This window comes from Hypanus sabinus, chromosome 6 (genome assembly GCF_030144855.1).
Source record: "Hypanus sabinus isolate sHypSab1 chromosome 6, sHypSab1.hap1, whole genome shotgun sequence".
Lineage (NCBI taxonomy): Eukaryota > Metazoa > Chordata > Chondrichthyes > Myliobatiformes > Dasyatidae > Hypanus > Hypanus sabinus.
In genome coordinates this window covers 38,179,344-38,205,516 of record NC_082711.1, presented here as the reverse complement: position 1 = coordinate 38,205,516, position 26,173 = coordinate 38,179,344, and the positions used below count along the sequence as shown (strand labels likewise).

Sequence of the window (26,173 nt, the reverse complement as noted above, 5' to 3'; positions counted from 1 at the left end):
AAAAATCTTGGGATAGATAGATATATCTAAGACTTTTGCACAGTACTGCAGTATGAAAAGAGACAATATAAACTGAAAGGTACCTTTCTCAGAGAGGGGTAGGAGGCGGTTGGGGGAGGTAGTAAAGGAACAGCGAAATCTGTGTGAAGACAGCAGGACAAATTTATGAAGCTGTGAAAAAGGTATATATAGTCTCTGATTTATATTAGCATAACTCGCAAAAGGAGGAAGTTACACTAAGCATTAATTTGTTAAACAGAAGTCTGACCTCAGCAGTAGTATGATGCCAGATCTCTAGAAAGTACATCACAGGCATAGAAAAGACACAGAAGCACAAATCAAAGGTGAACGATGCCACTTAAGATTGAAGTTTAGGGAAACTGTGATTGTTCCTCTTCGAGAAAAAGTTAAGGGGGAAAATCATGAAGGGTTTTAATATATTGATAAGAAGAGAAAGAATTGGAAAATTAATATTCACCAGTAAGTCACTGACCAGGGTCTCTCCTGATTTGTTCTGTGTCTAATTCAGACATGGACAAAATCACTGAACTTGAACTTGTGACCCATATGCCAGGCTATGTTAGTACTCCATGTAAAACCTCATAACTGCCATTCATTCATGAATGCCTTGAGAGGTCGGGGTGATGGGGATAGGAGGGAGATGTTGTTAGCAGTCATCAAAAATCATAACCACCCAAATAAGAGAAGCAGAGTATGTGGGCTTCAATAAGCCACTTACTTCCAAACATCTCCCTAAAACCAGCATGAAACACAAGGCAAACCAGGAGATGACAAGAATGTAATAGTTACTGCAAGAACAATACTCAAAACCATACAAAACAGGTTAACAAAATGTACAGAAATGTTTAATTTAGTGCCCCTTTCATTGGTTGAAGAAGTCCCCCCCCCCCCCGCCATCTCAACATGATTTCCTTGTATCTGTTACTCTATTCACTTAGATGGATTTGTTTTTCTCCTTTTTGTTGCCCAGGTGCAGACCAAAACACATTCTCACACTTTTACCTCTTTCCTTGGTTTTAGACTGGGAAAAGAAATGTAGCTGTGGGAGTGTATACCCATGACATGTCAAGCAATTTGACACTTCTCAAATCCACATTCAATGCCTCATATCAACATATACTCTTGAACTCCTTTTTAATGACAGGAAATCATGAACTCAAAGCTGGTCCACTTCCTTTGCTGTATTCAACATAGCAACAAAATACTTCCTTCTCTCCACCTCTCCCACTTTTTCTGAGTCCAAAAACTTGTATGCTTTCCAACTTAACCAGTTCTGACAAAATGCTTTCAACTTTAATTCTCAATAGCATTGCTTTCTCCACAGATGCTGTCTGACCCAATAAGTACAAGTATTTTCTATATTAGATGAGATTATTTTCATAAATGCCAAGGTGCGACGAAATTCCTTGCTCCCATGAAGGACACAGGGGAAATAGTATACATAGCAATAATAAACAGAACATGTTGTTTTAATTGTGCCACTAACATTAAACTCAATAACAACATCCCCTAGGTGACCAATGTACACAATTCACTGCAGTGAACTCCTTAGTTCATTTCCTTTCTGCTGCCTCACTTTTGTCCCAGTTATAACAGTGTCTTTAAAAAGGACAAGCCAGCTTAGCAGATAGGCCTAACTAACTTGTACATGAGCAATCATGAAAGAGATTTACTAGTGCATGGAAAAAAAAAACAATTTGTTCATCAATTTAAATCCATTTTAAAATTTCAAATGAAAAGCAATCTATTAACCTACCAAGTGTGCACTCTTTTCCAATTCTTGAGGAATGGCAAATGTAGATGAAGGTGCTTGTGTCAGTGGCCATGCACCGGCCTAAAATAAATGAAAATGTGCTTCAGTATTAAAAATAAAGAGGATGCAACAAGTCTGTTAATATACAAGTCACATATAACTCACAAGTCTTGGTTATTATCTAATTTTCTAACAGATTTGCAAAATGCTAAAAAAAAAGACCTTTTCTGACTACTGTACATTTATTCTCTTTGATGCTCAACAAAACAAATAGCAGACAAGGAATCCACAGTGCAATCCCTTATTTGTAACAAAATAAATCAATAAGGTATTAAATGTTTTTCCTGTTGGAAAATATATGTGACTGTACAAGCTTTACAAGTGGCTGTGAATTATTTCATAAAGGAAGTTGGAAAGGCTGGTGTAGAAGATTAAGGTTATCATGCAGTCTAACCTACCTGTAGAACATAGATCTGAAAGCTGATTCCAAGATCTATGACAGTGTCCTGTTGTCTTAAAAAAGTGGCTGTAAATTTGTTATTGAGGTCAGCACTGACATTCATATCAGTGTACATCCTATGAAGTTTGCTGGTAAACTCATATCCACAGGCTTGCTGCATGAAATGAATAAAGGCTTTTGTTATAGCAGAAATAAATGCTTTTACATCAAATAACATGCAACCATATCCAGACTACTTTTCCTGAGATGTCTTTCAAGACGTTCAATTTCATCCCAATTCTTTTAAAGTACTGAAAATGTTTAATGCACTGCTACATAGAACACTTTCCTCTGACAACAACCCAAATTAATGGTTAAAGTAATTTTCTGGGGGAAAATATTAACTTTGTAGAACATTCCTTTTGAAGATCAATTAATTTTTAAACCATCTTTAAATTATTCAAGGATTTAGAAGAAATGTTATAAATCTAATGCAAATTTAATGACAACAGAAATCATAAGTTCTTCAAGTTCAAAGTAAATCTATTATTGAAGCAGGTATATATTACCATATACAACCTTGATATTCGTTTTCTTGCGGGCATTTACAGGTAAATACAATACAATTTACAAAAAAACACAAAGCCTAGCAAATAACCAGTGAGTAAAAGACAAACTGTGCAAGTAAAAAATAATACCGAGAACATAAACTGTAAAGAGTCCTTAAAAGTGAGTCAAAAGGTCACAGATTCAGTTCAGGGTAGTGGTGACTGAAGTTATCCGTGCTTGTTCAGGAGTCTGATAGTTGTTGGGTAATAACTATTCCTAAACCTGGTGGTGTGGGACCTAGGGCCTAAGGTACTTCCTGCTCTATGGTATTATTGAGAAGAGGCCATGGCCTGGATGGTGAGAGTCTTTGATGATGGATGCTGCTTCTTTTTGGCAGTGCTCCATCTAAATGTATTCTATGGTGAGGAGAGCTTTGCCTGTGATGGACTGGGCTGTGACTACCACTTTATGTTAATGAAGAGCATCCTGACATATGCATCTTCACGTGTTCTGGCACTTAACTAGTTTTTAAGTTTTCAAGGGAAGGTACATACATTTTCCAGAATATCCAATTGAAAATTGGAAAAATAAATTTTCTTTTGAAACATTTGTTTCATTTTAAATCATATTTATGGTTTAAAATAGTTAACAAATGATTCACAATTATGCACAAATTTTGTATTTTTCTGTGCTCACATTAATACAAAGATTTACAACATTTCAAAATGAGTAGCATCAATTAGTTTAGTTAAAGATCTTTAGAATTTACAGTTTCAGGTCTGAAAAGAAATAGAGTTGTGAAAGCAACTCAATTTTACAAAGCAAAAAACAAATGGCTTGAGGAACACAGAGGGTCAGGCAGCATCTACAGAGGCAGAATGATGGTCGCTCTCTACATCCAGCACATCATCCTTTTGTATTTCTGCCAGCTGCAAATGGATACCATCAACAATTATGATCCCACTTGCCTTTTTCTGCTATCCACAGGGACCTCTCCATGACTCCTTGGTTCACATCCACCCCAAACACTCTTTCCCTTCCCCTACAAATGTAGGAGGTGTGACATTTACCCTCATATCCTCCCTCCCCTTTATCCAGGAAACTAAAAGGCCCTTTCATGTCAGGTAAAGATTCATATTTAATTCCTCCAATCCCTTCTCTTATTCATTATCCACAAACAGCACTATTGTGGTTGGCCTATTGTTTCCTCCTGCTCTTGCCCCACTGAACATATCACTTCAGACCTCAACTTGATCCTGTCTCACCTTTGTTGAGACCCTTCCCACTTACATTCAGAACACTTTGCATGCCCTCCATCACTTTGTCAACTGGCAACTCCCTGGGTCCCACGGTCTCATCTTCACAATGAGCTTCCACCCTCATTCAGAATCTTACCCTGCACAACTTCTCTTTAGATTCCTTTCATTCTGCTGCAGCTACTCAAATTGGCCTGAGTGATGCTTGTTTTCACATTGGATATGTGGACTAGATCTAGTTGCAAACCTATTCTGACGCCACTTCCCAACACCGTTTCCATTACATTGACTGCATTTGCATTATGGCTGCCATCTGCAGCTTTATCACCTCTGCAGTTAACTTCGACTGTGCACTCAAATTTACTTGGCTAGTTCTGACACCTTTCTTCCTTTGCTGGAGCCTCCTGTATCCACTTCAAGAAACAAACTATCTGCTGACATTTACTGCCTCTTCTACCACTCAGTTTTTTTTTAATACAAATACCATCCCTTTCTCAGCTTCATTATCTCCATCATATCTGTTCCCAAGACTAAACTTTTCATTCCAGCACATCTGAAATTCCTTTCTCATGAAACATGGCTTTCCCACTACTGTGGTTGATAAAACCCTCACTCATATTTCCTCCATTTCCCATACTTGAACTCTCACTGTACCATCCTGCAGACAGGACAGAAAGAGAGTTCCTTTGGTCCTCACCTTTCACCTGACCAGGAGCACCTGCATTCAGCGCATCATCCTTTGTCATTTCAGCCAGCTGCAATGGTTTCACAACATCGATCACATCTTCGCTCACATCCTTTCTACTCTTGGCAGGGATCACTCTTTCCCTGATTCTCATGCACGTCTTCCAACCGGCCCAGGTGAGTTCCTCTAGCAGTTTGTGATTTGCTCAGATTATGGCATCTCCCCCAATGTGTCTCTAAATTCTAACAAGTCATGTTTGTCCAATATATCTAGACAGATATGTTACAAACCTTGAGTTTATTAATCATTGCTTCCTCTGAATCCATAGACATAGAGAGACCATGTATCAATCGCTTCGCCAACATTCTGGCATAGAACTGAGATTGGAGAACAAGTAAAATTGAGCTCAAAGGTGGGAAATTACAAGAAATAAATGACATTAAGTTGCTTACAAGACCAACTTTGTTGTTATTTAATGTGCTGATCACCAAATCCCACATGAATCACTACGTACAAATTGTTCAGTACAAAAGCAAATTTCTCCACAGTGCAGATTATGAATTCAGAAAAATCTTGTTTTCTTATAGTTTGCTTAAATCTTCCGTGATTTATCAAAGATAACTACCACTTACTTTCTGAAAGACATCTTTGTCATCAATGTACTTGAAAACTGTAATGAAACTAGTCAGTTTGTCCTCAACCTCATTTTCTGTCATTCCTTTGGCAGATTTCTTTAATAAGTTGTCACAGTATTTAGCTAGCTGTGAAGAAAGTTGAATGAAGAAATTCATTATGTTTTCAATCAGTGTAAATTATAAACCCTGATTTACTATTTTTTATCCTTGTGTTAGTTTGATCCATTCTTACTATTTTGTCATTCAACCAAATGAGAAGGGAAGTAAATGTAGAATTAGTAGACAACACAGGGACAGGACCACAATATCTGTGTGAACACAATGTTCAATCAAACTAAATCTTTTCTGCAAAAAAGAGAAAATCTGCCACTGCTGGAAATTCAAACAACACACACAAAATGACTCGGCCTGAAACATCAACTGTACGTTATTCCATAGAAGGTGCCTGGTCTGCTGAGTTCCTCCAGCATTTTGAATGTGTTGCTTAAATCTTTTCTGCCTCCACATAAACCATATCCTTCCATTCCCTGAATATTCACGTCTTTCGAAAAGCCTCTTAAAAACCACGTGGATATGTTTCCATCACTATCGTTTTTACCTGTTCCACATACCTACTATTTTGTGTGTAAAAAAATTTCAACTCCACCTTCTCCTGATCTGCCCTGAAAGTTGTAACTCATTTTCTATTTTAATACATGTCACTGCTAATTAGTTGCTAGATTCATATGCAAGCTCATAAAATAAACTAGACAGTGAGTGTGGGAAGTGAGGGAAACATCACAACCATCAGCAATTTCTGCAAACAGATGCTCCTAGAAAGTTATATAACCAGGAAATCTGTAAAATTAGATAGTCTCCCTTGCAGCTTTGGCTGAGAAAAGCTAACAAAGGGTCAAGTATAATTCATGCCTGGCACCAAAGATCGCTAGCTACATTTTCAAATGACGAAATCATAAGGGAAGCGAAGACAAAATATAACTCAAATGCATTACAATCTTGCAGCAACAGGTAAATGTGATGCTGCAGCATTCTTGGAAGGGCAGTGAAAAAAATGGCTTTTAAAGCAGGGGTTCCCAACCTGGGGTCCACAGACCCCTCAGTTATTGGCACTAAAAAGGTTGGAACCCCTGCTTAAAAGGAATATTGAACTGCAAATGGTCATTCACTATGAACATGCTTGATCTGCAGGTCATTTCTAGAACTTGTTCATCAGAATTCCAGTACCTGCAACATTTTGTTTTCTCCAGATCAGGAATTGTTTTGAGGATACGTAAGCCTCCCTGTAACTGTTAATGTTTGTTCAGAACATAAATGCAAAACTTGGAGACTTCTTTTTCAAACATGCCTTCCAGATATTCAGTCAAAGAGGTGACAGGTAAATGCAGTTTCTTATGCTCGTCATACTTACCAGTTCAGGAGCTTTGCAAGACGACTTGGGCTCCCTATAGTTTACTACTGATGTTAGAGCCTGCAAGATAAAATATAAATGCTTCAGAGAGTATTTCCACAAGGACATAAACACCATCATTTTTCTTCATTGTTACTTTTTAAAAAATCAGGTTACAACTCAGTGAAATCCGAATTAACATACAGAAGGGATAGGTGTAAATTCAGTTTTTAAAAAAGCTCTTTTGATCATGAAAGCAGATATCAAACATCTCCATCTTATAAGATTGCTACTTGATACCTTTTGAGAAAAGCATAGTGTTTTCACATTAAGGGCCAAAAGCAAATACAGTTCACGCTCTACAACCTTGCCAGTGGAAGCAGGCTTCTTGAATTTTTTTTGGGCAGCTGCTTGGTTATATAACTAGGTTTCAAGAATTCCTTGGAGGTATAAAGCAAGGTAGTTTTGGGTAAGAATCTCAGTATTTAGGGCTTGCACAATATGAGTGCTCAGATTGAAAATGTGGTGCATTGCATAACTTTGTATAATTACCTAATAGTTAGCAAAACTGAAATATATAGCTCTTCTTTGATGAATACACGTTCATCAAGATAAATTCAATTGATAATAAACCTTATTAAGATACACTAATATACACAGACAACTGAAATTTTGTTTGTACCATGCAATTGTGAGTTAACAAATATTTGAGTAATGCATCAGACATACTCAAATTCTGCTCCATTTCCAAGAGGTTCTGTGTGAAAATGTTATAAAATTTAAATATACCAAGTGACTTTGTCAAAGAGGATGAAAACACAAAAATCAACTGTTCATAATCTCTGACCAGGACCAATTGCAATTTATTTTAGCAAGCAGGATTTCATGACAAACGTAAATCCAAGGAAAACAGTCTAGGATTCCACCACCAGAGGGCACCTTCCACAGAGAGAAGCTGAACTTGCTCTTTAAAATTTTTACATCTTGCTAGAGTACAAAAGCAACCACACCATAGACCTGAGCAGATAATTTCAAATAACTGCTGGTTACAGTACCAGAACATCTCAACACCAAAGGTAAAACATATTTTGAAGAGGTACTTTCTTAATTTCTGCTTTATATCTTTGGAGTTTCAGAATACCATTCAGAGCCAAAATGGGAGGAACTCCATGCAGTAAATTGAAGAAACTTGGTGCCATATGATTCTTCATTTAGTCCAAAACAGCATCAAGAGAAGTAGTAGCTCAATGAATGGGTTCAAATCTGATTTCTGGGCTTCTTAGTCATCTCAAGCAATACAGCAAACCGATTATCAGCACGCCAATTTTTATGAAATCCTGGTGGTTCAGCATCTGGATCATTTGACTGCTTCCCATTGTTTCTTTTCACTTATGGAATACCCATTCCCAGGCTCCTTTTAAACTCAAGAGACCTGTTCCTGTACTCCTTTTGATTTCCATGGCTCATTGGAAAATTTACTGTACTACTGCATAACATCTGAAAGAAGTATATTAGTGTATTAATAGAAATAACATCCATAAGCCTGTAAAATCTGCCAATCTGGCATCAAAGTCACTAGTGTGCTGGATTTTTGGAATTCCACCGTACTTGCAGCTACTGTATTACCAAAAATAAATGAACCAGCAGCTGGAAGAGAAAATAGCCATAAGTCAGAGAGAGATAAGGGTCAGATCTGGTCTCAGACAAAAGAGCTCAACCCAAAAACAAAAACTGTCCATTTCCCTCTCAGATGCGGCCTGATCCACCGAGTTACTCCAGGAGTTTGTTTTATGCATTGACTTAGTTTGTCGGAGAAACATGATATTAGGGCAGATGCTTGGCTATGGGGATAAGTTTGAATGCTAATTTTAAAAGGTAGAGAATCCAATGAGTTTTGAATGGAAATTCTGGAGTTTTCTGTGGAAATTCCCAGGTTTCGCACCCTGGAAATTAAATCCACAACTGTCAGCAATAGAGCAATTAAAATTGAGGAATCTTACTGTTTCCATCAACCCATCTTATGTTCTTTATTAATCTCCTCTTCACCTTTTTTTTAATCAGCTGCCATAATCGACAGCCCTTGGGCACCTCTACCACCCAGCCTCTATCACTAATTCCACCCTTCCCTCTCCCACCTGATTTCATCTGCCAATCAACCCCCTCACCAAGATCCACCCACCTTACTCCATCACATTTTTATACTGGCCCTTTCCCCTTTACTCTTTCAGTCCAGGTGCCAAATGTTCTTTTTCCTCTGCAGATGCTACTTGTCCTACTGAGTTCTTAAGCAGTTTGCTTCCTGATCTAAATTCCAGCATCTGCAGTCACCCGTTCCCCATGATGGTGAGTTTAGAATTCACAGGTATGGTCTCAAGCTAAGAAGCTGGCTTCTACATTTTTCCATAGGTGACTGTGAACCTTTGGAAAGCTCCAATCCAGAGAACCATGGATGCTGAACCATCAAATTCAGCATCCAGAAATCAACAAGTCAACAGAAAGGAGGTCAATGACCTGTCTAGTCTTATTGAGGGAAGAAAGTTTCCAATTTCTGTTAAACTGCTAGAAACAGGCAGTTTTAGTCATTGTATCAATACATATTTAGGATCTTATTCAGCCTGAAATATAGTGGATTCTGGTTAAACTGACCATCAGTTAATTAGGAAAGCCGCTTATTTGAAATAACTCTTAAAGAACAAAAACAAATTGAGAAAATAGTCGGGATTCCTTTCGTTTATTTGGGAGACCATGCTGCTGAATTGGGACAGGAAACTGCTGCCGAACAGTTTTTAAATAGCATCAGTTGTGTGGGCTTGTGTTCAAAAAGCAGAGGTTTTTGTCACTGATAGGTGGTGAGAAATAAGCAGGAGAATATTTCAGAACTATTTTGCTCACTGCAGCTTGAAGCATTGAGGCTTTCAGATGCCAGAAGCAGTTGATGGTATTCACAATCATCTTGCACGTTACACTGAAAATGAAGATTTGGAGGATGCAATCATCGGCAATCCATCATCTACACTGGGTGTCTGCGCTGAGTCTGCTTGTTTACAGTCAACCAAAAGAATGCAGCAGCATACACTGGATGAATTCTGTCAAAAACAATTTGGAACTAATACAGTTTTATGGTACTGTGGTAGTATTGATAGAAGCATTTAAATACATTGCAGTAGCATTTAAATACATAATTTACTCAATTCACAGGGTAGTTTGTCTATTTTTAAAAAATAACTTTTTAACTATTTCCATGAAACTTCAGCTAATTGGGACAGCTACTTAATTGGGCCAAAATGCACTGGTCCCGAAGTGTACTAATTAACCAAAGTTTGCTTACATTCTAACTAAGCTCTAGAACATTGCTTGGAGTGTCAGAATTGGAATTTGACAAACTGAGGTTTGTCCTCAACAACAGTGCAAATCGAAGGGTAAAAGCTACTGAAAAAGTGCAATACAGATAAACAATAATGTGCAAGATCATAACAAGGTAGATTGTGAGGTCAAGAGCGCATCTTCTTATACAAGAGATTTGTTCAAAAGTCTAACAACAGTGGGATTGAAGCTGCAGATATGGTTGGAGGGAATTTTCACTCATGTAGTACAAAACTTCAATCAAGCAGCTTGACAATTTCAAGACAATGGAGCCAGTGAAATAGAGCAGGATGTTGTCAGTGTAAATGTGGAACATGATGTTCTTCTGAATGTCCCCATACACTTGAGTAACAGACATGCAAGAAAGTGGATTCTTTAGCGATTTTGCTCCTTGCTGAAGCTAACACTGATTTCAAGAATTTTAAATCAGACATGTTAATGATAATAACGCTCTAAGATAAAATCCTTACACAAATTCTTCACTATTTTAAGCAACTTACTTTATCAAGTGCACTCATAAAATGCTGATCACCATTAAGGACTGAGCTGATAAGTTGAAGAAATTTACCGTGAACTTCAAGAACAGATTCCACAAACAGCGTAGGCATCTGATTTAAAAAAAAGAAATATTACTATCAGATGGGGAAAGCACATGAAAACGTTAACATTTGAAGGTTTTACATCAAATTGTTTCCCTCAGCACTGTAGACCACCCAAGGATAAATCATACAAACATATAATACTTTCAGTTCTTTCTACCGTGGTATTGCCTGTGAGCAAAAGATTTTTCAAAACCTCATGTTTCTGATCTTCTTCCATGTACTCACTCTTTCTATATATACTTTCACTGTCCCTCTCTTCTCCATCAACTTTGAGTTGTTCTCTCACGTATAATTTCTGTATATATGTAGTCCAGATATATCTTTATTTTGTCTAATCTTACTCATTCTTGTTCTTTCCACTTTTACTGAGGTGGTCTCCAGACACAAGTCACCATACCAAAACAAACCACACAGCTGATTCCTACACTCCATCACCTGATTAATCTCCAGACAGTACTCACCATACCCAATCCTAACCACAAAGCTGCTTCCTACCATCTCCATCATTTAATATTTGGATAATACTGCCAAAATAGAGAATGCACAAGTTTAAATTCTGATGCAACAAATAAATATTTAATAAGTGCCCATTTTTATTCCCTTCTGAAGGAAACACTCAGACATTTTGGACAATAAAATGTCTGAACCACCAACTTTTTCTTTTAAGGTGTGTTTTCTGGAAACTTCCTTTTATGCATATATTTTGAATAAAATGTCATGAGTATAAATTATTCCACATGATCATAACTAGTAATGATAAAAACTTTCACTACATTTCTTTATCAGTTCATTAATCCTTATCACCCATACAATTTAAAGTAATACACTGTGTGGTGTCATAGCAGAATTGTTGCAGGGGGCATTGGCTCAAAGGCTGGTTAGTGAGCAAGGGTTTAATATTCACCAGCAAATATTTTGGACAGCAGAGTTGGATGTGTGGTTCTGTCATGTACAGTTGACTTAATTACTGAGGGAACTGCAGTGAAGCTTCTTTATAGAAAATGTGGTAACATGGATACTAAAATGGAAAAATTTGCTTGAGTACAGCAAAATATTTTGTAATTAACGTGATGCAACATCCTTGTTCAATTGTTTATACAATACCACTAAGGGAGATTTTTCAGAGCGTAAAAGCAAGTTCAATAATTTAAAAATATGCTCCAGCTGGGAGTGCTGTGGCCTGTCCCAGCGCAGTTAGGAAGAGCAATAGTCTGCCCCAGGGCTTCAACTGGGAGAGCAGTGGCCTGCCTGGAGCTCCAGATAACCAAGTGTGTAAGTACACAATTGGAGTATAATGCTCAGTGCTGGCTGCCACACTTTAGAAAGATATAAAGCCTTATGGAAGGCGCAAAATTATTTCCGTGTTGAGGGACTCATTAGGTGGTTAAATTGAAGAAGCAGTGGTTGTTGTTCTTGGAACAGAGACAGGTAAAGAGAAACTGTCTCCATTGATGGAAGGATTAAGGATCAAGAAGTACAGAAAGAAGATCATTGGTAAAGGAACCCAAGGTGATGAGGACACAGCATGGAGGGCCTGGAATGCACAAGCAGGGGTCATCGTGGAGGCAGATTCAATTCTAACATTAAAGATTCAATTCTTAAACTACAATAAACATCAGACAAAATTTTAATCCCATGAATCAACGGTGAGACTATTTTGAGCCCTCTTTATTGTCGGTATATTCTTGTCTAAATGAAGAGGCTAAACTGCATGCAGTAAAATAAATCCGTTAAAGGAAAACTGTTAAGACTTACAATTATTGTTGGGACAGTTTCAGATTTTATTGTAGCTGTCCACATTATTCCTTGAGTCTATCTAATTTCTATGAAAGTTTATATCTAAATACATATTGATAAAATCTTCCATTTACAAAGACATTCTGAAAACACACAACTTCCACACAGCTGGCTATATACTTTTTGATAATTGAGACACCCATTTTGCATAGAGCAATATTTTTGTAACCATCAGGAGAGATGTGTGACTCGCTTTGGTTGAAGGATGATTTTAGGCAAACACATTGGGCCAATTCAAAAATAAAACCCAATGGGAATTTCATGTCATAATTGGGAAGAGGTTTGAATATCGCTCAGTGTTGCCCTTGAGTTTCAAGTGAATGTTCAATCTCCCAGTCCTTAACTGAGATTGCATACAGAACCTTGGATGTGAACTAAATGATTTTACAAGGTGTTATTCTAAATTACTTTAGATCCTCTTTGTTTAAGACAATGAAAACTTATAACAATGAAGAGATTATTCATTTTATTCAAACAGACATAAAACATTCAAGGATAGATTTTTTCCTACTATCAGCGAATATTCAAGACAGAGTGAAAAATATGGAATATAAAGCAAGAATATTGTCAGATCATTCCCCCTTGATAATGACAATGATAATGATGGATAAGGAGGAATCGATTTACAGATGGAGATTTAATTCAATTTTATTAAAATGTCAAGGTTTTTGTGATTTTATGAAAAAACATTTTTTTTAGATACAAACTCACATTCAGTTGATGATAAATTTATATTATGGGAAGAGATGAAGGCATATTTGAGAGGCCAGATAATAAGTTATACTTCTAAAATTAAGAAGGAATATATGGTAGAAATAGATCAATTGGAAAAAGAGATTATATAATTAGAAAAAGAATCTCAAAGATATATGACAGAAGAAAAACAAAGACAACTTGTTAATAAGAAGCTACAATATAATACACTTCAGACATGCCGAACAGAAAAAGCAATTATGAGAACTAAACAGAGATATTATGAACTAGGTGAAAGATCACACAAGATTCTGGCTTGGCAGTTAAAAACAGACCAAGCTTCCAAAACGATAAATGTAATTACATCAAGTGTAAATAAAATTACTTATAAACCTTTAGAAATCAATGAAACTTGTAAATTTTTTATTCTGAACTGTATCAATAAGAATCACAAAATGATATTGCTGAGGTAGAAAGGTTTTTATCACAAATAACTCTCCTAAAATTGAATTCGGAAGAACAGAAGGGATTAGATGTGCCTTTTACATTAAAAGAGGTCGAAGAAGCTCCAGGATCACTTCAGAGTAATAAATCTCCAGAAGATGGTTTTCTGCCTGAATTTTACAAAAAGTTTAAAGATTTATTAATTCCTCCTTTTATGGAGCTAATACACCAAGCAGAAGGAACGCATAAACTTCCAGAATCTTTTTTGACGGCTATTTTAATAGTATTGCCAAAAAAAGACAGAGATCTTTTAAAGCCAACATCATATAGACCTATTTCTTTGTTGAACACGGACTATAAAATAATAGCAAAGATTTTATCTAATAGATTATCTAAATACTTACCAAAATTAATACACATGGACCAAACAGTATTTATTAAAAATAGACAATTGGCAGATAATGTAACTTGGTTATTTAGCATAATTCATTTGGCATAAAAGAGGGAAGAAATGAGTGTGGCAGTTGCTTTGGATGCAGAAAAAGCATTTGATAGATTGGAATGGGATTTTTTATTTAAGGTATTGGAAAAATATAGATTAGGAGTATCTTTTATAAAATGGATTAAAACCTTAAGTACTAACCCCAAAGCTAAAGTGGTGACAAATGGCCAAATTTCAACATCATTTCAGTTAACAAGGTCAACTAGACAAGGTTGTCCATTATCACCTGCTTTATTTGTGTTGGCGATAGAACCATCAGCTGAATTAATTAGAACTTACTCAGATATTATGGGTTTCAGAGTTAATCAGGAGGAATATAAGATTAACTTATTTGCTGATGATGTTCTGATTTATCTAACTAACCCATTGCATTCGGCAGCTTCATTTTTGACTGAATAATCAAAGAATCACTGAAATACAAAATAGTGAATATGACAGCAGCAGATAAAAGTATGGTATTGTAGCGGTGTGCTACACGCAGCGCTAAAATTACGACACGGAGTCGGTAACTGCAGTCGAAGGAAAAAACTTTATTCGAAAACTTCAGCCTCACTTTTAAGCCTCCCTCAACCAGCCCCCCATGGCGCAGAGGCTCCAAAGCTCTGTGCTCGCAAACCCCCGTAGGCTATCTAATTGTGAGTCGGTTCGGATGCGCCAGGAAATGGGTCGCCACAGTATTATTTTTCAAGCTGATTTGCTTTCTTTTAAAGAGTAACTTGTCAATGGAAAAGAAGGCCATTACACCACAGGAAGAGAAACAATCTCAGTCATAACTACTGTAATCATGTGCATAAGCTACAATCTGATGAATGAGACTAAAAATTGTACACATCGTAGCATTGTCTCCAAACAATAAATAAATAAAGCACAATATATTTTAATGATGAGGACAAGGAATCCTCAAGAAATACTTACATTTTCCTGAGAGAGGTTACTGATGGATCTAAGGCCCTCATCATGAATATGATTCTGAAGCTCTTGGATCATGTGAGGTAAACCATTTGAAACTGCGCGAAGTAAAGTATAGATGTTTGCCATATCTGCTTGAATATGAAAGTGAAGATGGAATGGGGAAAAAGCATAAGTTGTTACTGGTCAACAAGAGAGAAAATGTCTTCAAAAAGAACCAATTTACTATAGAGTCCAAAGCATCAAAATGTGGTCTCCTCTCTGGTAATTGTTAGAATTAATAATTCAAAGTATATTAACCACAAATTTTCACAGGGTCATTTTTAATTTCTTAAAATAAACTGATAAAAGATGGCACAAAACTCCAGCTGGATGGTGTCCTTGTGGCTAACTGGCCTCACCAGCCACTTCTAAGGTATTTTGTCAATGAGAAATAGATAATAAATGTCAAGTTTTGTCAAATGAGTAAAAATTGCAGGCAGTGAAAATCTGAAATAAAAAGAAGTTAGACTTGAAGTACACATTTGAGGATAGTACCCGCTGAGCTCTAGTAGGTCAAGCTCCTACAGAAGTGAGGGCAGAAGAACTTTTGTTGATGTTGAAGCTTTGAGGTTCCAACTGGAATGCACAGGAGAAATGAGCACTGATCATTGAGCTCATAAAATGTAAGAACATTCTAAAGTAGAAAATCAGGAAGGCAGAAAGAGGACATGAGGTTGCTTTGGCAGATAATGTGAAGGTAAACCCAAAGGGTTTCTACAAGTATATTAAGGGTAAAAGGATAGTAAGGGACAAAATTGGTCATCTATGTGTGGAGCCACACGAGATGGGGGAGATCTTAAATAGTTTTTTTGCATCAGTATTTACTCAGGAAACTGGCATAGCGTATATGGAAGAAATGGAAACAAGCAGTGGTGTCATGGAACATATGAAGATTAAAGAGGAGGCGGTGCTTGTTGCCTTACAGCAAATAAAGGTAGATAAATCCCCTGGGCCTGACATGATATTTCCTCAGACCTTGAGAGAGACTATTGTAGAAATTGCAGGGACCCTAGCAAAAATATTTAAAACATCCTCAGCCATGGGTGTGGTGCCGGAGGATTGGAGGATAGCTCATGTTGTTCCGTTGTTTAAAAAAGGCTCCAAAAGTAAACCAGGTAATTATAGGCAAGTGAGCCTGACATCAGTGATAGGTAAATTATTGGAAGGTGTTCTGAGAGATCGGATATAGCAGTATTTGGACAGCCAAGGGCTGATTAAGGACAGTCAGCATGGCGCTGTGTATGGTAGATCGTGTTTAACGAATCTTGTAGAGTTTTTCGAAGAGGTTACCAAGAAAGTAGATGAAGGAAAGGCTGTGGATGCTGTCTATATGGACCAGTAAGGCCTTTGACAAGGTTCCACATGGGAGGTTAGTTCAGAAGGTTCAGACACTAGGTATCCACGGAAAGGTTGTAAACTGGATTCAAAATTGGCTGTGTGGGAAAAGACAGAGAGTGGTAGTGGATGATTGCTTCTCAGACTGGAGGCCTGTGACTAGTGGTGTGCCTCAGGGATCTGTACTGGGACCACTGCTGTTTGCTGTCTATATCAATGATCCAGATGATAATGTGGTAATTTGGATCAACAAGTTTGGTGATGGCACTAAGATTGGAGGCATTGTGAACAGCGAGGATGGCTTTCAAAGCTTGCAGAGGAATCTGCACCAACTGGAAAAATGGGCCAGAAATTGGAAGATGGAGTTAAATGCAAACAAGTGTGAGGTTTTGCATTTTGGAAGGACAAATCAAGGTAGGCCATACACAGTAAATGGTAGGGCACTGAGCAGTGCGAAGGAACAAAGGGATCTGGGAGTTCAGATACATAATTCCCTGAAAGTGGCATCACAGGTAGACAGGGTTGTAAAGGTGGCTTTTGGCATCCTGGCATTCATAAATCAAAGTCTTGAGTATAGGAGTTGGGATCTTATAGTGAGGTTGTATAAGATATTGGTGAGGCTAAATTTGGAGTATTGTGTACAGTCCTGGTCACCTAACTATAGGAAGGATATCAGTAAGATTACAAGAGTGCAGTGAAGATTTACCAGGATGTTGCCAGTTCTTCAGGAGTTGAGTTCCAGGGAAAGATTGAACAGGTTAGGACTTATTCCTTGGAGCACAGAAGAATGAAGGGGCGGATTTGATAGAGGTTTATAAAATCATGAGGGGTACAGACAGAGTAAATATGAGTAGGCTCTTTCCACTTAGATTAGGAGAGATAAATACAAGAGGACGTGGCTTTAGGGTGAAATGGGCAAGATTTTCGGGGAACATTAGGGGGAACTTCTTCACTCAGAGAGCGATGGGAGTGTGGAACTAGCTGTCATCTGACGTGGTAAATGCGGGCTCACTCTTAAGTTTTAAGAATGAATTGGATAGATACATAGATGGGAGAGGTCTGGAGGGTTATGGACTGGGTGCAGGTCAATGGGACTAGCGGAATAAAGTTTCAGCACAGACCAGAAGGACCAAATGGCCTGTTTTCTGTGCTGTAGTGTTCTAGGGTTCTATGGAGTAATGGCAGAAACAGGCAATGTTGTAGAGATGAAAACATGGGAACTTCATGATTAGCAGCACATTCACTTTCAACCTTAGTATAAAATAAAAATTCGTAGCTACACACCACACACATCATGATCTCACGTTGCATTTGATAATGTACCCCATGCAAGGCTTATTGAGAAAGTAAGGAGGCATGGGATCCAAGGGGTCATTGCTTTGTTGATCCAGAACTGGCTTGCCTCCAGAAGGCAAAGAGTGGTTGTAGATGGGTCATATTCTGCATGGAGGTTGGTCACCAGTGGGGTGCCTCAGGGATCTGTTCTGGGACCCTTACTCTTTGTGATTTTTATAAATGACCTGGATGAGGAAGTGGAGGATGAGTTAGTAAGTTTGCTGATGACACAAAGGTTGGAGGTGTGGATAGTGTGGAGGGCTGTCAGAGGTTACAGCGGGACATTGATAGGATGCAAAACTGGGATGAGAAGTGGCAGATGGAATTCAAACCAGATAAGTGTGAAATGGTTCATTTTGGTAGGTCAAATATGATGGCAGAATATAGTATTAATGGGAAGACTCTTGGCGGTGTGGAGGATCAGAGGGATCTTGGGGTCCGAGTTCATAGGACGCTCAAAGCAGCTGTGCAGGTTGACTCTGTGGTTAAGAAGGCATATTGTGTATTGGTCTTCATCAATCATGGAATTTAATTTAGCAGCTGAGAGGTAATGTTGCACCTATATAGGACCCTTGTCAGACCCCACTTGGAGTACTGTGCTCAGTTCTGGTCGCCTCACTATAGGAAGGATGTGGAAGCCATAGAAAAGGTGCAGAGGAGATTTACAAGGATGTTGCCTGGATTGGGGAGCATGGCTTATGAGAATAGATTGAGTGAACTCAGCCTTTTCTCCTTGGAGCGACGGAGGATGAAAGGTGACCTGATAGAGGTTATAAGATGAGAGGCATTGATCGTGTGGATATTCAGAGGCTTATTCCCAGGGCTGAAAAGATTGTCACAAGAGAACACAGGTTTAAGGTGCTGGGGAGTAGGTCCAGAGGAGATGTCAGGAGTAAGTTTTTCACTCAGAGAGTGGTGAGTTCGTGGAATGGGCTGCCAACAATGGTGGTGGAGGCGGATACGATAGGGCCTTTTAAGAGACTTTTAGATAGGTACATGGAGCTTAGTAAAATAGAGGGCAATAGGTAAGCCTAGTAATTTCTAAGGTAGGGACATGTTCGGCACAACTTTGTGGGCCAAGGGCTTGTATCGTGCTGTAGGTTTTCCTCCTGCAGGCACTTTCAGTCACTTGATCCAAAATAAGTGTATGCATCTCCATGCAATTGCATGTTTTGGAACATTAACAACACAGTATTAAAATATGATAGTTGTAGTTCAACTTGAGAAAACAATTGAACAAGGCAATGAAAAAGCAGATGAAGTTATGTGATGCCAGATGAATAAACTGGATCCGTCTTAAATTTTTGCTGGGCAAAATTCCAGTTCACTTGCAGCCCAATTATGAGACATGTGGACAGAGTTACAGAAGTTAAAGACTTAAAGTTATTAGCATCAATCCCATGCATATGGATGGAGTTTTAAATAATTTCAGGTGAGTGGGCCAAGTTTACAAGTTGGAAAAATCTTGAAATTAGCTCCTAGTTACATAATAGTAGAGGTAAGGTTAAGTTAGAATAAAATGAGAGGAGAGTGAAGCTTGCAGAAAGGAAATAACGTCACTGACATAATTTCTTATGCAATCACTTTGAATAGGAAGAAATTAATTGCAAAGAAATGGACCTAGTGAGCTAACCGGTGGGGAAGTAGCAAAAAAAATTCCCAGTCCTATTTTGTACAGACCAATGACAAAACAAAAATCTTTTGACAGTCAAGTAATTATAAACTGATGACATTACTCACCTTCTCGTCTTTCTTGCTTAATGATATTCTGGCATTCTCCATGTAGAAAATGCAGATGGTCTGCTACCATTCGTTGCTGGCATTCGTGAATCACTTTGGCATACGAGCTAGGATGCAAGTACTTTCGGCATCGAACTTCTTCATCTTTCAATCTTGCTAAAACCTGCAGTAACATTAGTGCACTGAACATTCTCATCTTTGAGTTAAGGTCCAAATGATATTTATTAAAAGCTGGTGAAAATAATTATGAGTTTATTGCATACCTTTTCCATATACTGTGAACAGTTTGCCTCTTGAAGGAAATTTGAAGCTTCTTGTTTGTAATACTCTCCCGTTTCCTGCAGAAATGGACCTTCGAAGAGATCCTGATAAAACTGATAATGGAGGGACAATTGCTAAGTAACAGAATTATAGTTTACTGTATAAAAATGTCAAACAAATGAAGGCATATAATTGTTCTAACAGAATCAGATTTATTATCACTGACATATGTCATGAAATTTGCTGCTTTGTGCAACACATAAACAAATCACTACAAGTAATATAAATAAACAATTAAAAAAAGGGATTAGTGAGGTAGTGTTGGTTGGTTCATAGATTGTTCAGAACTATGATGGCTGAGGGGAAGAAGCTGTTGCTAAAATTTTGGGTGTGACATTACATACTCTAGTACTTCCTCCCTAATGATGGTAAAGAGGAAGCGAATCACATCAGCTAGTGAATCATCATAGCCATTTATGCTGTTAGATTTCGCCTCATCAGAAACAATAGAATGCAAACATTCCCTCAATTATCATGTCCTTAACTACACATGAAATTGCCTTTTTGCTCTCATGATTGCCTCCTGTAGGTCATATCTTTTCTTTTTTTGACAAGTGTTACATCAGTTTTTAAAAACAGATATATTGAAATACAAGAAACAATGCACTGAGAACATTTTATCACTAACATACTGGGCTGCAATTACTTGTGTTTTGTTGGTAGTTCCATGTAGTAAGTGCATGCAAGCTTTCGGAATCCTGCAGAAACTATAATGTGATAAACTTTCTGGCCCAGCTCCACTACAAAATGCACTCTCCTTGCAACCTGATTGTACAGCAGTGGTTACTTAGAATAACTGCTGAAAATAATGCTCTCAAGACAGTCTGCCAGCCTAATACTGAATCAGGATTGTTGAACTGCAGAGATGGGGAAGAACAAAATATGTTTTGTTTAATGTGTCAGATTATTTGGCAGTGTTTTTAAGTTTTTTGTTTGATATTTTAAAATTGATTCTTTAAACATTAATTTGCTTTCTGCAAGTTTCTGAATGTTATAGATATTGAGAACACGATTGCTTTGACAGATGGAGGCAAGGCTTTGTCATCTATGCCTTGGCTTGTTCTGACCAAATCATGACTCAGTGTTGACTCAGTTCTCGTACTATCTAGGCCAACAAGATTAGCTTTCCAGATTTAGAACTCGGTCAGTAAGTAAGCAGTAAGTGAATGTGGGTGGCAATTGCAAGCAGTGGGCTAGTAGTTCACATCTCTTCCAGTTAAGTAATTGATTATATTCTAACAGTGATTATGTCTAACAAAATGGAATTTTGTCTCGCATAGGCAAGGGACCATATTTTAATTAATCATTACAAGTTTCCAAGGGGCAATAAACAGTTATAGCATTTAATTCTATTGGAGATCTTAACAAGACACAAAGTATGCATACAAGGTCATTTTTCAGAGTTCTGTTTCAATCAGTACAGAAACACAAATCTCTGGAAGCATGAATGAAAACTCATTGAAATTTTGATGAATAGTACATATTAAAAAGTTAAAATCAAAGAGTTGAAGGATGCAGAAAAAAATTAGCAGAATATTATTTGACTGTAGATTCCATTTCAAATATATATTTAAAACCATATCTCAGAACTACAACTGACACTGCAAATTAATAGATATTAATGCTTTGTGAATCAAAGTACTATACACTATCTCACTGCCAAGACAATCTTCCAATTTCTGCAGATAAAATTATGTGTGCACTCCGAATTGTAGGAAGGCATTGAGTACCAATCAAGAAACAAGACTGAGTTCCTCCCGAGTTCCTGGAGGAATTTAATTAAAGAGACCTAGATAAAAATAGCACCAGTGATGGCTGTGAAACCACTGGACTGTCAATAAACAAGCTCGAGCTCCCAAATATCCTTCAGAGAAGGAATATACCAACTTAATCTTGCCCATATGTGATTACCTACACACAACTGACCCGTAATTGCTCTCCAAAATGACAACTGAATAACAATTGCAAATGGTGTGTCAATGAAGGAATTACAAGAAAAGTTATGCCCATTTTAGTATATATAAAATTCATTTTTCCTCCTTTTCTGAAAACTGTGTACTTCACTGGCGTAACCTCATTAACCCAGAAAATTCCGCCATTACAATGTTTCCAAAAATTACAATTGATAATTTTGAAATTTGCTTACCTTAAGGGGAAACTTTTTCTTGTACTGTTCAACATGAACAAAGGAGTTAATAACCCCATGGATTACTTTTTGATTTAGATTTTCTCCACAACGATCACTGTCACAAAATGTTGAGAGTAAAATGTAACAAACATCTTTTCATATTTGTTTGGTTTCAATCCTCTACTTTAAGCACAGCAGTGGTTCATTTTTAATGATAGGAACAAATAACCAGTGTCATACAGAACTAGACATTGTGCTCTCCCCTCTCACTTCGATACTAATACTTCCGACAACTTAAGATAACACTTCACTGAGATTAAAAAGTACATGTAAAAACTGCCCATCTTTTTGGACAAAACATAAAGCAAAGGATTAATCTGTATTGTAAAATGTACGCTAAAAATGATTTTTGAAAGTAAAAGATGTGATTATTGATACTTCTTCCTCCATTAACGTCATTACTTCACAGAATGATTACATCAAAGGAAGTGGCCAACTGACCCACTAAGTCCATTTTGACTCTACATCCCATTAGGCTCCTGAATCAAAGGGGGCAACTTCACTTTCCTCATTAATGAAATGCTCCAACAAACTATGGATTCATTTTCAAGAACTCTTTATCTCATGTTCTCAATACTTTTTGCTTATCTATTATTTCTTTCCTTTTCTCTTTGTCGTTTGCTGTCTTTTGCATACCAGATGAACTCCCAAATTGGGAAAACTTCCTTCTATCTATTTTATCAGTACTTTTCATGATGTTGAATAACTCTTCCAGATTCCCTTCTCAATATTCATCCAATAAAGCCCGATGCAAGCTTAAGGAATAGCACCTTACAGACTTTCCATTTTCTGGATTCAATATCAAATTCAATCATTTTAGTTAACATTTTCTCTGGAGAGTTCTGCTCTTACCTATCCAGCTGTAATAATACTTGTTTTTTTTTCCTTTCTCTCTCTCTCTCTCTCTCTCTCTCTCTCTCCCCCACTCTGCCTGATCAGTCAACTGGATGGCCTCACCAACCGCCATAGCAATACTCACCCCACTTTATCTCACAGGTCCTACTCAAGCATCCCCTACCTCTGATGAAGCTTAATCAACTTGGATTCTCACTTTCCCAGCTCTGATGGAGGGTCTTGATTTGAAATGTTAACTTTCTTTCTCTTTCATAAGTTGTGTTCCAGCATCTATTTTTAATTATTTCCAGCATCTACATTTAGAAAAAAATTCATCCTTCTCTTAGCAGAATATCAACACCCTGTCACAAACAAGAGGGAATCTGCAGATGCAGGAAATCCAAGCAACACATACAAAATGCTGGAGGAACTCAGCAGGCCAGACAACATCTATGGAAAAGAGTAAGCAGTCAACATTTCAGGCTGAGACTAAGAATAAATGAAAGATCTCGGCCCTAAATGTTGACTGTTCATTCTTTTCCATAGATGCTGCCTGGCCTGCTGAGTTCCTATCAACACCCTATTCCAAGTCTATTACAATTCTCTACATGGTTCAGTATGCTTCATTTTTTAGCATCATAGAGCTTAAAAACAGACCCTATGGCTCAACTGGTACATGCCAACCAAGATACATTTCCCCATGTTTGGCCCATATCCCACTGACCTGTCCTCTCCATGTACCTGTCCAAATGTCTTTTAAATGTTATTAACATACCTGCTTCAACCACTTCCTCTGTCAGCACATTCCATATATGGAACGCAAGGAAAAAAGTCCCCCTCAGGTTACAAATAAATGTCTTTCCTCCCACTTTAAACTTGTCTTCTAGTTCTTGTTTCCTCAACCTGAGGAAAAGACTCAGTGCATTCACCCTACCTATGACCCTCATGATTTTATGCATCTCCATAAGATTACCCCTCATTTTTCTGTGTTCCAATGTCCCAGTCTGCACAACCTCACTCTCTACCTCAGTAACACAAAACATCCTCAGAAATCTAAGTGAAATCTGAAGAAAAGGGACAAGTTACTCACTTCTTTTTATGGTCAAAATATGTGTTAAATTAGAAAAATCAACTTGCATTTCCTTGTAATTTATTTTATGCTATGTTCTTCAAGATGTTTCTTGAACATGATAAAAGTTTAAATCATTGATCGGTTACTCCAATGAGCCTTTTTTGAAAGATTCCTATGGATAGGAAGACTTCTCAATACCACTTAATTCATTTTAAATTTCAGGCCCCCATCCTTCCTCACTTCTCCAGCCACAACATTTTATCTGCATCCAGTTCATCTTTCAATTTCTAAATGAAATGGCCCCTGACTCATATTGGTATTATTTCTGCACAGAAATTCCAAATAGTTGCTCTATAAACTGAGATCATATACACACAGCAAAACGAAAGTAATAAACTACTGAATAATTCAACAAAGCTCTCCTCACAGTCAAATCCTTCAATGATTCCAGCATATTCTGAAACATAGAGATCACTCCAGAGGACTCTCCACAATGACAAAATGCATGAGAATGTGCACAAGGCACATTTTCATTTTCAAGTTCCTCAAGTCAAACTACTCAAATAGGATTGTCAGCTTTGAGTTTTGTTCCACCGTAACTGAAACCTATATCATTTCAAGATTCAGAGCTTTTATGTTCCAGGAACTGAACAGTTAGGTATATTTGCTTAGGCAGCTTACAAACCAATGATGTTTCTTATTTTTTTTTAATTTCAGGTCACCCACACACCCTGGTATTCTCCTCCCACGAACACACACTCATACATGCTCTCGCATGACAATTTACCTTTTCACTTTATTCAACTTTTTCTTCTCATAATGGAACTGGTTTCACCAGCCCATCATTCCCTCCCAGTCTGGTTTCACCTGTTACCTACCAGCCCCTGTCCACCTCTCTCTTCCAACCGGGCTCCATCTGACTGCTATTCACTTCCCTCTCTTGTTCCACCTATCATCTAGCAGCCTCAATCTCAGCACCCAACCATTCCATCCATTATATACTACCAACCTTTCCTCTTCCTTCAATCATGCTATAGAACTTCCATCCCACTTCACAAATGCATTATTTGTTCCATATTCCAGCATCTGCTGCTTCCCAGATCTTCATTTTGGCCATAGAATTACACCTGTGCAACAATACTATCAATCTCATGCATCCACTGTTATAGTCCTACAAATTGTTCTCCATCAGTTTCCAATCCAATCCCCTTTTGGAGCTAATGGTTGATTCTGTTTCCACCCATCTTCTAGACAAGCAAGTCAAGATTTTAACCACATTAAAAAAAAACCTTTCTGCATTCCACATTTAATCTCTTTGCCTAAAATCTGTGTCACTTGCCCTTGAACCATTAACCAATGGATATAGCTTGCCACTATTTTCTCTGACTATACTACACACAATCTTCTTCATTCCCAGACTAAATTTTCTTCAAATCCAAATACAATCACCTCTTAGTTTATCCTAACTTGGCCACATAAATCATATTTCCTTCAAAATAACATAAAATTATCATTTATGACCTTATTTACTCTTCAGCTCGTGCATTCTTCTCCACTCCTTCTTGACATCAATCGCTAGACATTCCCAATATGATGCCACTACCATTTAACTCACCTGTACCCAAAAAAATAAACGGCTCCAAGATTGATTTCTCTTCTCATCCTAACAAAGTGCCCAGATTTTATCATTGTACCCTCACAGAGTAAACTTCCATATTTCTGGAACATTACCAAGTTTCAAAGCCGCTACACTACCACTGCCTTCTGTTGGACTCAAAGTCAATACTAGAGTGTGGATAACTTTTTCCAACTCAAAAATACAATCTCCAGACTTTGGTTCTTAATTCTATCTCCTCCTTAAATTCTCATTCAATCCAAACCTGTGTCCAATTTCTGTCCAGATCTTCAGATTCATTGTTCTAACCATCATCAACTCACTTCAACATGCTTCCATGAAGTAAAAATCAAAAACTGTACTTCCTATCAAATCCTATTCAGTACTCCCCTTGCGAGCCTAAACTACTGTCAAACCTGTTCAAAGTTCTCTTGCCATGCCTCATCTTGCATTAAATCCATCATCCATCACAGTCACTGAGCAACCTCAAAAAAAAATGTCCAAATAACCACGGTCAGGTGCATTTCATTGCACACTGATATTCCCCACAATTTCTGCCATTTCATCTCCCAACTCATACCAGCCTTCTCTTATTGAGTCTGGAGTTATCTATTTAACTCCTTTTACCTAGCAAATTGTGGTTCATTCACTAATGG

General features: G+C 37.6%; 1 protein-coding gene across 2 annotated transcripts in view; it reads right to left on the bottom strand.

The window, feature by feature from the left end:
- The window catches only part of cul2 (cullin 2), a 66,443-nt gene that overhangs the window by 16,645 nt on the left and 23,625 nt on the right, over positions 1-26,173 (bottom strand). Inside the window, exons 7-16 of one of the 2 annotated variants that reach the window (XM_059971934.1) lie at positions 21,955-22,051; positions 19,751-19,861; positions 19,488-19,650; positions 15,042-15,169; positions 10,589-10,696; positions 6,747-6,806; positions 5,336-5,464; positions 4,994-5,080; positions 2,233-2,388; positions 1,778-1,855 (exon numbers count right to left, since the gene is read on the bottom strand). In XM_059971934.1, the coding sequence (XP_059827917.1) occupies positions 1,778-1,855; positions 2,233-2,388; positions 4,994-5,080; positions 5,336-5,464; positions 6,747-6,806; positions 10,589-10,696; positions 15,042-15,169; positions 19,488-19,650; positions 19,751-19,861; positions 21,955-22,051 (1,117 nt within the window). The remainder of the gene's footprint in view (positions 1-1,777; positions 1,856-2,232; positions 2,389-4,993; positions 5,081-5,335; positions 5,465-6,746; positions 6,807-10,588; positions 10,697-15,041; positions 15,170-19,487; positions 19,651-19,750; positions 19,862-21,954; positions 22,052-26,173) is intronic. The other variant, XM_059971935.1, reaches the window with a different exon arrangement.